Below are 13,011 nucleotides of genomic sequence, written 5' to 3'. Positions count from 1 at the left end.
TTGCATTGCTGTGTGTGGTCAGCCTGGTAAAGTCATTAAGACCTTACACAAGGGCAAATTATTTGACTAGAAGTCTGTTTGGGAGCATTGGAGGCAAAGGCCTCAGGAAAAGAGAGGTTATCCACACATTCTTTAACTTGCTATGTTTTATCCTACCAATACTCCTCTTCACGCTTGCTCACACCTGACTGAAAGTCACAGCAGAGGCCATAGAGTCAAAGTTGCATCTCTACAGACCCATTATACGGTCATTGCAAAATATTTTATTGTGCTACGAGGACTGGAAGATATAGCTAAACAAATCTCGATATATCCTGATGTTTATGTATTTTGTATTAAATGGCTTAAAAGCATTTTATTTCTTTTTTGTTATTATTATTTTTTTACCTAACAGCCATTGAACCCGATTACATAAGGAAGTTGTTACAATGGAAGTCTAAGGGATGATCGTACTGGAGGGTTTAAAGGCAGATATGTGTATTTATTTATTTTTTTTAAGTGTTTACATGTATTCCTCAGTACCAAAAAAATAAATAAATAAATAAAATAAAATAAAAATAAAAATTCCATGCACTTTCATACACCAATTAGGCTTGATAAGCCGACAACCTACGTGGTCATATATTTGCATTAAAGGGTTATCGGGGTAAGGTAATAAATGATTTAACCAAAATACGATCAGCACTCATAGATATTTGCCCATTACACCAATTTTGCTTTGCATGTAAATATACTTTGGTTTTCCATCTTACGGATCGGATGACACACAGTATGCTTGATGCAATTTTCCACATCAGCAAAGTCTGCACGGACTGTCCTTGTGTGGCCCAGTTTTTCTAGAACCATGGACAGTAGTCTGTGTGCAGTCGCACATGTGCCTGCTGTTGACTGTTCTAAAAGAGTATCACAAAGCAGTCGCAGTGCCCATGCATCAAACACGTTGTCAGGGCCAGTTGCGTTCCCACTGTCATTTCCGGGGCTTCATTGTGCCTCCTCTGGGCTTCCTCGGGGCTAATGGCCAGTGGCCTTTGGCCCGACGATTACCCTTGGGCCAAACAAGGCCAACTGGGGGTTGAGATATGAAACGAAGACATGATTAAGTATATTGTCTTCCAACTTGCCAACTTACAGGTTCGGGAAAAAACTTAAACTAAACTTAAACTAAACTAAAACTGACAGTTACAGAGTGAAAACTATTGAAAACTAAACTTGAATGACAAATTGAAAATAAAATCAGTCTCCAGACTGAGCTGCTGGAAGGACATAAGCTGCTCACTGCCGTGGTGTCAGTCAAAAACTCAAGAGCAGAATGGGGCTCTCAGTGCACCCTTCCCTTGCATAATCCTACTGCCATGTTGATCCGATGCGGCGCTGACGCTGTCACAATGTGGCTCTAATCCACTGTGATACTGACCGCTGAGCCTCAGATTACCAGCCACACATCTTTTCATTCCTTCAATTACCTTTCACTTCAAAAAGAGCTCTCGCTTAATTGATTCAAGAGAGACTGAGTGCTTTCTATTACAAAATTTTAAGCACCAAGGTATAATCTTGTGGCGGAAACTAATACAAGGCAAGTCTTTGATATTGCTGTTTATCTTTGCTGAGACTGAAGTCCCAGAGGCGGCATGTCTGAAATATTATCCCACAGACTGTTTTGAGATAAGTTAAGGGGAAATTCAGAGTTAGATGCAGGAGTTGGGCTCAAAGCTGGCAGGTTAGAGTTTAAGATGTTCTCTCTGATCAAGCGGATGGTTATCAGTGGATGTGTGTGTGATTGGCAGAGAAGGTGATGAGAGGATCATGATAAACGGGTGTCAGTGTGAAAGACCCAGAGGGGCTGACAGCAGGGAGTCAATGGCACAATGGCACAGCAGATAAGAGTGTGCAGATGATTCTGCAGCCCATCAGACTGAGCGGAGAGACAGACAGAGAGAGAAAGACAGACAGAGAGGAAGAAGAGAAGAGAAAACAGATAGGGAAAGAGGTGAAGAAAGAACAAAGGTAGAGAGGTGAAGTACTTATAAAGAAGGGGGCACAGTGGCAGACATCAATGCGACAAAATGATGATGAAAAACTGGGAGACAGAAACACACACAGGAGTGCAAAAAGGCCAAATGAGACAAAGTTACAAAGAAAATACAGAACAGTCTGGGGGAAAATTGAGAGAGTGAGGAAGAAATAAAAAGATAAAGACTGAAAGGGTCCAGACAGACTGACAATAAAGAGAAGATCAGAGAGTGACAGCACACACCGTGAACCTACTGTATGTTTAGCTCATACACTCCATGGGGAAGCTGTGATTCACAAACAAACGACTCTTTAGCTAGTTCTTTTAAGGAATTGGTCAAAAAGACTCATGATCTCTAGAGTTGTCGGTAATCATGCCCAAATAAAATAATTTTCGGTAACACTTTACAATAAGGTTCAACATTAGTTAATGCATTACACGTCATGAACTAACAATGAACTAATATATATATATATATATATATATATATATATATATATATATATATATATATATATATACACATATACATATATATATATATATATATATATATATATATATATATATACACATATACATATATATATATATATATATATATATATATATATATATATATATATATGATTTTTTTTACAGCATTTATTAATCTTTATCAATATTAGTTAATAAAAAAATTGTTCATTGTTAGTTCATGTAAGTTCATAGTGTATTAACTAATGTTAACATATTCAACTTTTGATTTAAAAAACGTATAAATAGGTTGAAATTAACATTAAGAGTAATAAATGCTGTAAAGGTATCGTTCATTGTTAGTTCATGTTAACTAATGTTAACAAATGGAAGCTTATTGTTTTCTGTACAACAAACTGCATCCCTTTAGCTGCTTTTAGAATGAAGGAACATTTGTCAAAACATTTATAAATACTAAGTACCATATGTATTACATTATAATAATATTATATTTATTACAACTGTAATTACAACTGACCACTGTTGTTTATACAGTAGACTACTATTCTATTAATATATTCCTGTATCACACTATCACACTATTTTAGTAGTACATTAATGGTTCTTTTATGGTGTTTTTCCCCCTTGTTGAAGTTTGACAAACATGGTCAATATGAACTTTTGCTATATTGAAAAGAGTGTGAATATTCTACTTTTTATTCCTTTCGTGCCCCAATGGAAAAACAAAACAAAAAACAGCATACTGGTTTGGAACAACATGAAGGTGGGTAAATGATGAAATAATGTTCATGTTTTGGTGAACTATTACTTTAAGATGACCAACCAAGAATGCACAAAGCACTCGATTACACATTCCCACAATCTATACATGTTATCATCAAAGTGCTGTCTGTACTTATGGCTCACAATTTCTATATTCAAAGTGCAAGTGATAATTCATTTTTTCCCCCTTTCAATTTCAAGGATCATTTGCCAAAAGCAGAGAGCATACAGCATTCCTCACAGTTATGGCAAAGAGACTTCCATGCTCCATGGATATAGCCGGTTGCTATGGTGAGAGAGCAGCTAGTGTAAGAGTACAGGAGCCAGGCAGAAAGGTTGTGACCCTTCATACTGTCTGTCTGTGTTCTGAATGTGCATATGGGAATTTCTGACTCTCCTTCCTGCAAATCAAATAGGGCTGGGTATCACCAGCCACTTCATGATACGATACGAAATGTAGTACGATACCCATGTAGCAATTTGATATATCACGATCAATCACAATATGATGATTTGATTAAATTCCAATTAATTTGTGTATATTTCAGTTATACTGTCAATTTTGCTTACATACAGTATGAAATAAATTCTCTTTCAGCTAATGATGTTCATAATAGCACAGAGGACCTTCTAAACTTGGTAAACTATGGAAATATTAATTTGACCATTTTTATTTTATCATAATTTTTTATATAATTTGTTTCTATTTTGGTCACATCTGAACTTTTTTAAAATATACAAATTCCATGTATTCCCTCAATAAATATGATGTCTTGAAATCGCATACATTATAGAGGTCGACCAATAGTGGGTTTTGCCGGTACCAATAACTAAGGTGGGAAAACAGGCCGACAAACGATTAATCAGCCGATAGTTTTAAAAATGTATAATATGAATTACAATTTTTTACTCTATGTAAAATAGTACTGAACTTTAGTAAGTATCACTTTCAGAGGTGATACTTTAATAAATGTCTCCCACACTGGTACCTTCTTCAAAGCCTTTGCCATTTTAAATTAATTAAAATATTAATTAAAATATTACAGGTCAAATGTTTTCGTTGCATAAATTACTGCCTTACGAAGCCAAATAGTCACTGTATGCTTCATCAATACTGACAATGTATATATAAAAAATTATTTATGTGAAATCTATGAATGAAGTACATGAAAGGAAGAGAGAAAAAGGGATAGAAATAAAATCAACTCAAGTCTTGTATTTTTAAATTTAATTATAGAATGGCATTGTATATATTATATATTCATGTGCCCTCACATGAACACACTGTATATATTACATAACAATGTGCCCTCTCAAGAATATCAAATTTATATTTCAGATGTATATATATTTTACCATGCTCTTACGTTTCTTTTGTACATAAATACGTCATAAAATTAGGAAGCTTGGACAGAAGTTTATTTTATCAGAGCGGAGAAAAGTTTGGGAAACTTTATAGACAAAAAACGATCAAACTTAAAACTATAAACCTGTTCCTGCACGCGTGCATTCATATAATGTACTGTGCTCGCTCTTGGTCTTCTGACGCAAGCGAACGGCTGAGCAAAACAAAAACTCAAACAGCATTTTCACATAAGGTTGACATTAACATGGTATTATGATTTACTACTGATATTACCTTATAAATCTGCTTCGCTACAAAACCTCTTCAGAGCGCTTATGTTTATAACATGACTGGAACAAATTGCACGCCTCTCCACCCCGAAAAAAAAAAAAAATTATCTGCACAAATTCATAAGTGACTTTTTGATTCAAAACGACAAATTAAGAGGAAAAGTAAGCAGTTTTCATCTTTGACTTTGTAACATTGTTCTAACCATTTGAACTGATGATGTTCCTCTCTACCTTGTTGGCAATGCAGCGATTAGTTTGAAACAAATTAATTATCAAACCACATTTGGTGGTCTTAAATGATTGATTTATTGTACCACAACAACAATAATAATATTGTGTATTGTATACTTAACTTGGCTTTTCTCTGTCCATGTTTTAAATACACGTCCGTCTCTGCACAGCCTAGTCAGGTGACACAACAAACTCCACACGGAGTCAGTGATTGCTTATTATTTAACTCTAGAGGGCACCGTTATACTGCAGAACCAAGTAATTTAGACTGTAGAACCCTCCAGCAGCGCCCAAGAAGGAATTAATAAAAAAAAATAAAAATAAAAAAATAACTATCTGTATTGATTTTTGCCCAATACACAGTTTAAAGAAATGCAACTATCAGCCCCGATTAATAATTAAGTCCAATATACCAGTTGACCTCTAATACATTATATTGCATATATACAGAATATGTATATTTTGCAACATTTTTGCTGTTTACATGCCTAATTTGTTTAATCTGTACAAGTATTTACATCGATATGTAGAAGTAATAAAACGGTAATGTCTCTTTAAGACCAAGGGCAGGGGACTTCGTGAGAAATGTTTCGGTTTAATGACTTATTTACAGCAATCGTGCTATGTGTGATTGAAATTAAATGTTTCTTGTGTTCTTTCTGATCAACAACTGACTGTAAAGAACAGAAAGGGTTTTAGAAGAGACATTATTCAGCGATAAATGAATTGGGTTGATCCCGTCTTTGGACACACATTACACAGAATGAGACTCTAAGCACGCAGTAAAAACATTTCGGTGCTGAACCACTACACTATTCAATCACTGCTACTGAATTCTGAAAGATTAATAGCCAGAGGCAAATCACTGACATTTTTAGTTGCATAAGTGAGTGATTTTCTCGCATTGTGTAGGGTTACTCATAGAATAAAAGAGCATTTTGGAATCATTCAAATTAAGATCATGATTAAGCGGAAAAATCAATAATTATATATATATATATATATATATATATATATATATATATATATATATATATATATAAAAAATTTAAGAATTTAAAGAATCAATCTAAAGAATCCAAACCCCCATTCTGGCTAAATAACTCCACTTGTGTTCTATTAAAGAAAGTAAGTCAACACGAACAACAAGTGGGTGGAAAAAAATAACACAATTTGGGATTAACTATTTCTTTTACTATATGCGTTTTTAAAGTGCAATACATTATTTTAAATGCAACACAGTATTTTGATCAAGCCTGGGCAATATGAGCCACTTGGGACAAATGAAAAAATTAAAATAACGAGACAATAAAATACATTGTTTTGCAGCTATTTTGAAGACCATAATGAAAGCACAATGACATTGGAATTCACACCACAGTGGTCCTACCTGAAGTAGCGTGTTTGTGTGTTTGAGTGTATGTGTTTTTGGTGTACAGGAGTTGAAAGTGAATGAGAAGTGTCAATCTGAAGGCCGGGTGTGTGCCGGGCTCTAATGTTCAGATGCACTCTGGGATTCAGAAGAGGCTGAAGAGAGAGTCTCTAATCCCACACTGCCTCATTAGTCATCTCTCTCCTTGATTAATGCATGTGTTTGTTTGTGTTGGGCGAGCCCTTCCCCTCTGCTTTCTGAAGCTGCTTAATGAATAATCATTTTATATGCAAGTGTCACAAAGCCTTGATCTTCTCAAATGAGGAGCAGGAGAAATTGGGATGTTAGCTAATAGTATGAGGGAGAGAAAAAGAGATGAGAATAGATGCAGTGGGGTCCAAAAGTCTGAGACTACACTGAAACTACAGAAAATCAGGGATTTTCCTGGAAATTAACAGAACGAAGAATGAACAAAAAGAAGTTTTGAGGAGAAATATTTGAGTTTCTGCACTTTTTATGTCACTAATCAACACTGACCATGTTAAACTAATTTGTACAAAGATTTCCTTGATTCCACTGAAGCACACTAGATGCTCATTCTCAAATCATGCTGGGCAACATGGATCATCAGGTTTTACACAAAGTTGTGGAGTCCATGCCGGCTCAATTGCAAAGCAAAAGGGGGACATATCACATACTAAGAAATTCTCAAACTCATGTTAATTTTTTCAATTCAATTTAATTTTACTCAAAATGTTATGCAAATGTTTTGTGTGAATTTTATATGCTATTGTTATGATAATGCGTGTATAGAATTTTAAAAGAATGCAAAATAGAAGCATTTTCACTAATGGTCTCACCCCACTGTACATAAATGTGACACACATACACACAGGCTTCTTACTTGACACTGAAATGGCCAGATTTGTTGCTGCCAGTCACCTCGACTGAAAAGTCCATGTCAGTCTGCACATGTATTCCCTATGGAAACAGGACAAATGCATAGAAACAGTGAAATAAAATGAACAGTGAGACAAACTCAAAATAAAAGGCTTACAGTGCATAGAGACTGTACATCCTCAAACAGAGCAGTTGTTCTCAACTGGTTTTGCTTCTTGATTTTACAAGTTAACAAATGTACAAGTGTCCTTAAAGAGGTCGACCACTAGTGGATTATGCAGATACACATAAACAAGGTGGTAGAAAAGGCCGATAACTGATTAATCGGACGATATTTATTATTTTGTATTTTTTTTTAATCAGGCAGATAATAACCAGAAAAATTACGATTTGATGCATAATGTGGGACCTGAAATACACCGGCAACTTGGCTCTATTACAATGCTCAATTTACCAAATTAAGCTTTTTTATAGTCTATATATCTCATCTCATCTATATATGTCATCTGCAAACACTGGTAACATTGATAAGAACATTGGTAACATCTTTATATGTATATTACAAGATGAGGTTTATTGGTGAGGAATTAAATATATATCATATATATATATACATACATCCAGTGTGCGGCAGTTCTGTGGACGGAAATTACTTATTGATGAGAGAGGTCAACAGAGAAAGGCCAGACTGGTTCGAACTGACCAGAACTGCAGAACTGTCTATGGTAACTGAGATAACCGCACTGTACAATTGTGGTGAGAAGAACAGCATCTCAAAATGCTATTCTGAGCTGCGGGATGGCGCTGTTTTGGCAGCATGAGGGGGACCTACACAATATTAGGCAGGTGGTTTTAATGTTGTGGCTGATCGGTGTATATAAACAGCTCTGAAAAAAATGAAGAGACCACTGCAAAATTATCAGTTTCCCTGGATTTACTATTTATAGATATGTGTTTGAGTAAAATGAACATTTATGTTTTATTCTATAAAATACTGACAACATTTCTCCCAAATACCAAATAAAAATCTTGTCATTTAGAGCATTTACTTGCAGAAAATGACAACTGGTCAAAATAACAAAAAGATGCAGTGTTTTCAGACCTCAAATAATGCAAAGAAAACAAGCTCATGTTCATTTTTAAACAACACAATACTAATGTTTTAACTTAGGAAGAGTTCAGAAATCAATATTTGGTGGAATAACCCTGATTTTCAATCACAGCTTTCAAGCGTCTTGGCATGCACCCTATCAGTCTTCCACATTGCTGTTGGGTGACTTTATGCTACTCCAGGCACAAACACTCAAGCAGCTCAGCTTTGTTTGATGGCTTGCGGCCATCCATCTTCCTCTTGATCACATTCCAGAGGTTTTCAATGGGGTTCAGGTCTGGAGATTGGACCACAGGGTCTTGATCCAGTGGTCCTCCTTCCACACCTTGATTGACCTGGCTGTGTGGCATGGAGCATTGTCCTGCTGGAAAAAAAACAATCCTCAGAGTTGGGGAACATTGTCAGAGCAGAAGGAAGCAAGTTTTCTTCCAGGATAACCTTGTACGTGGCTTGATTTATGCGTCCCTCATAAAGAAGAAACTGCCTGATCCCAGCTTTGCTGAAGCACCCCCAGATCATCATCGATCCTCCACATGGTCGTCTTATGGTCAGATGGAGATCTGGAGAGGCCTTCATGCCACAGTGTCTTCCACCCACTGTGAAATTTGGTGGAGGAATAGTGATGATCTAGGGGTGCTTCAGCAAGGCTGGAATCGGGCAGATTCATCTTTGTAAAGGACGAATCATTTGCTGCAAATAAATGCTCTAAATGACAATATTTTTATTTGAAATTTGGGAGAAATGTTTTCAGTACTTTATAGAATAAAACAAAAATTTTCATTTTACTCAAACACATACCTATAAATAGTAAATCCAGAGAAACTGATAATTTTGCAGTGGTCTCTTAATTTTCCCCAGAGCTGTATGTGTGTGTGTGTGTATATATATATATATATATATATATATATATATATATATATATATATATATAAAACCACTGCACAGATTTCACATGAGCAAATTATTAGGACATCTACTTTGTGCATGACGCAAGCACTTTTTCCAACAATGGTTTACAGACACATTGTTTCACTTTTAATTGACAATATCACAATTCCAGTGGGTCAGAAGTTACATACACTAAGTTAACTGTGCCTTTAAGCAGCTTGGAAAATTCTAGAAAATGATGTCAAGCCTAATTTAGCTTCTGATAGGCTTGTGAGGCTTGCGAGCCGAAGAACACCATCCCAACCGTGAAGCACGGGGTTGCAGCATCATGTTGTGGGGGTGCTTTGCTGCAGGAGGTACTACTGCACTTCACAAAATAGATGGTATCACGAGGAAGGAAAATTATGTGGATATATTAAAGCAACATCTCAAGACATCAGCCAGGAAGTTAAAGCTCGGTCGCAAATGGGTCTTCTAAATGCATCTCCAAAGTTGTGGCAAAATGGCTTAAGGACAACAAAGTCAAGGTATTGGAGTGGTCATCACAAAGCCCTGACCTCAATCCAAAAGAAAATTTGCGGGCAGAACTGAAAAAGCGTGTGCGAGCAAGGAGGCCTACAAACCTGACTCAGTTACACCAGTTCTGTCTGGAGGAATGGGCCAAAATTCCACCAACTTATTGTGAGAAGCTTGTGGAAGGCTACCCAAAACAAAGACAGACTCCATGGATGGAAGGTTCATGGCAGTTATTGAAAAGAAGGGTGGCTATATAGGTCACTGAATATTTTTGAAAGGCCAAAAATGTTATTTAATTGTCATTTTGTGTTACTTATTTGTTGCACTTACTCTAAAAATTGAGAATAAACAATTGAGTTGGGAGAATTATTTTTTTTTTAATTTAGTTGCCAAATAATTGTGCACACTAATAGTTGCCTAATAATTGTGCAAACTTATGTATTCCCCTGAGAAAGACAAAACTCACTTTTCCTTTTTTTAACATTCAGGTTTGAGGTTCAATAACATTTTGGATTGACTGAGAGCATTGTGTTTGTTCAACAATAAAAATTAATCCAGAGGAATACAATTTGCCTAATAATTGTGCACGTAGTGTATATATAAAACACTCAGCAGAGATTTTTACTGATAACTGATATTTCCAAAAAGCAACTTTCGGCACAGATTAATCAGTGAAACACATATCGGTCTACCTCTATTCCTTAAAATCAAACACTGAAAGTTAATACAATAACAATGAACTGCACAGACCTAACAATATGCAAATTTACCAAAGGCTGAATATAAAAACTGACAATTTAGTAAATGCATAAACAACAGCAGAAGTGCGATTAACCAGTCTAACACGTAGAACAAACCCTAGGCCAAATATTGTATTAATATTAGCCATACTACCAAGTGGCAGATGAATTTGCCCCAAAACACTGTAGAGGTTGATTGAACACATGACCTTTGACATCAACAACAAAACATATGGAAAGGTTTTCCCTTTCACTATCCAAACTATACTGCATTTTGTAATTTTGTATAGTTCTTTCCTGCTGTCTGCAACGCTATTAGAACAGACTTATGACCCATTTTTGGGTCATGACCTACTTTATATCTTTTGTGATGTACAAATAAGACACTCACTTGCATAAAAAAAAAAAAGAAAAAGAAAAGAAATAGAATGGAACTGAGTAGTGGGGTCTCGGGACATAACCAGATTTTAAAACTTGCCAAGCTGTTTTGATGCAACACTCATGCTGAAAGGTGTGACTCAACAAAGATGTCCATCTGATGAATATATACACTGGCCAAAAATTCAAAAGCACAGAAGAAATGCAATAATAATGCATTTATGAATGCCTCCTAAAACAACAAAAAGCAACACTCAGAAAAGACACAATTATTTATTTATTTATTTATTTATTACATTTAATGGTAAAATAAACAGCCTTTTAAATAAATGTCAATGCTAGCTAATGACAAGTAAAATGAGTCTCCTTTACATCTCCCTAAGAAAAGACTCACATAATAGAATTTTATTTCACTCGCCAACTAGTTGCAAGACTCAAGGGAGGCATTTCCTCTGACAGAAATGTCTGCTGATTCCTGCATTAAAAGACCATTAGAATGAATGTGCCAGAACTGATGAATTTCAGTCAAGAAATACACTAAATTTATCTCATGTCAGGATTTGAGAATGATCATTAGTCATGTAGGTGCTTTTACTAATGTGAAAGTGTGGGCGTGCGTCACATTATACATGACAGTAATTACAAATATGTAGCACATATGCGTGCAAATGTGGTTTGTAGTAGGATAATGACTTGAGTAACGTGTGTCCAATGAAATGCAGTAATTTATTGTATGTGGCATGTCAAGCTTCAGTTGGATGGCTATGTTTATATCGAAGACATCATTTACTGGCTGTTGATCAGAGCATATAGAGGTGGCCATTAATGAGTATAACTGTAACAAACAGTGTATTAAGAGTGTGTGTGTGAAAAAAGTGCTTCAATCAAATGTGAGGTTTGTAGTGACCACAGTAGTAATGTATAGTATGTAGTTTTGGGCCAGCTGAGGTGGGGGTGACAACCCTGGGGAGGGCCAGTCACTGAGACGTATCGAGCAGGAGAAAATGCATCATGCTGCCCTTCAGCTTTGACAGAAAGTGTGGCAGGGGTCAGCAGCAGCAGAAAGCCCTAATGTACTTGCCTGTAACCTCTGACCCCATTAGCACCTGTCAATCAAATCGCTACCCCACAAAGCTGTCCTTTCAAAAGCCAAAAGTGTGATTTAAAGAACGAGGTCAGGGGGTTTTGAGAAGAAGGGAGCTTGATGTTTAATATATCATATGGTCGGCCCAATAAGGCCTCCTTTTCTTGCAAACAAGGCAAAATAACTTTCCTTTAAAGGGGCATTTCATGGAAATCAGGTTTCTCTTTTGAAAAAGAAGGGTTTGAAAGCAGGGCTGTGTTAACATCAATATATAAAACATTTTCTCACTATATCGATACATTAGATCTATGTACAGCTACTTTGTACTTTCTCTGTGCAATTAGAGATGCTTGTATAAGGTGCCGTACTGTACAAAAGCGAAGCGAATCGCTTGAGAGTGACTGATCCTGCAGATTCATTCCCTTGTGCGGATATACTTGGACTCTGTTGCACTTTTTGTTTCACAATCTGATTATGACATTGTGATGCATCATCCTGTATTGAATTGTGATAAATTTACTGTAATATTCATATCATAAAGTAGTCGCAATACCCAGTCCTATCCCGATGCACTATGTAGTAGTGATAGATTACTGCCCAAGTCGATTAATCAGATTTTTGGCTATTTTGAGAATATTGGTGTAAGCCGACAACTGTGTCCGCAAAAAATGCACATTTTCTTTTCTTTTTTTAGCTATTTTAAATTTAGACTTAAATTGTGTGTGCATCTCGCCATCACTATTATATGCATTTGACATTATATCTGCCATCGGCCACACTGCTCTCATGATATCGGCATAAAAAATACTTATCTGACGATCACTCTACGTTAACAACACTCTTATGTTAACAACACAAAGCAACTTGACCTGATAAAAGATAGAGTGAACTACGCTGGTAGTTTTC

At 36.0% G+C, this 13,011-nt stretch overlaps 1 protein-coding gene across 1 annotated transcript in view; it reads right to left on the bottom strand.

Annotated features, from left to right (window-relative positions):
- The window catches only part of LOC127447162 (partitioning defective 3 homolog B-like), a 502,153-nt gene that overhangs the window by 303,202 nt on the left and 185,940 nt on the right, over window positions 1–13,011 (bottom strand). The window contains exon 6 of the mRNA XM_051708779.1: window positions 7,393–7,469. Within this exon, the coding sequence (XP_051564739.1) occupies window positions 7,393–7,469 (77 nt within the window). The remainder of the gene's footprint in view (window positions 1–7,392; window positions 7,470–13,011) is intronic.

Source organism: Myxocyprinus asiaticus, chromosome 10, assembly GCF_019703515.2.
Source record: "Myxocyprinus asiaticus isolate MX2 ecotype Aquarium Trade chromosome 10, UBuf_Myxa_2, whole genome shotgun sequence".
NCBI classification, from domain to species: Eukaryota; Metazoa; Chordata; class Actinopteri; order Cypriniformes; family Catostomidae; genus Myxocyprinus; species Myxocyprinus asiaticus.
Note: the sequence above shows the minus strand (reverse complement) of the source record. Positions and strands in the feature narration are given on the sequence as shown.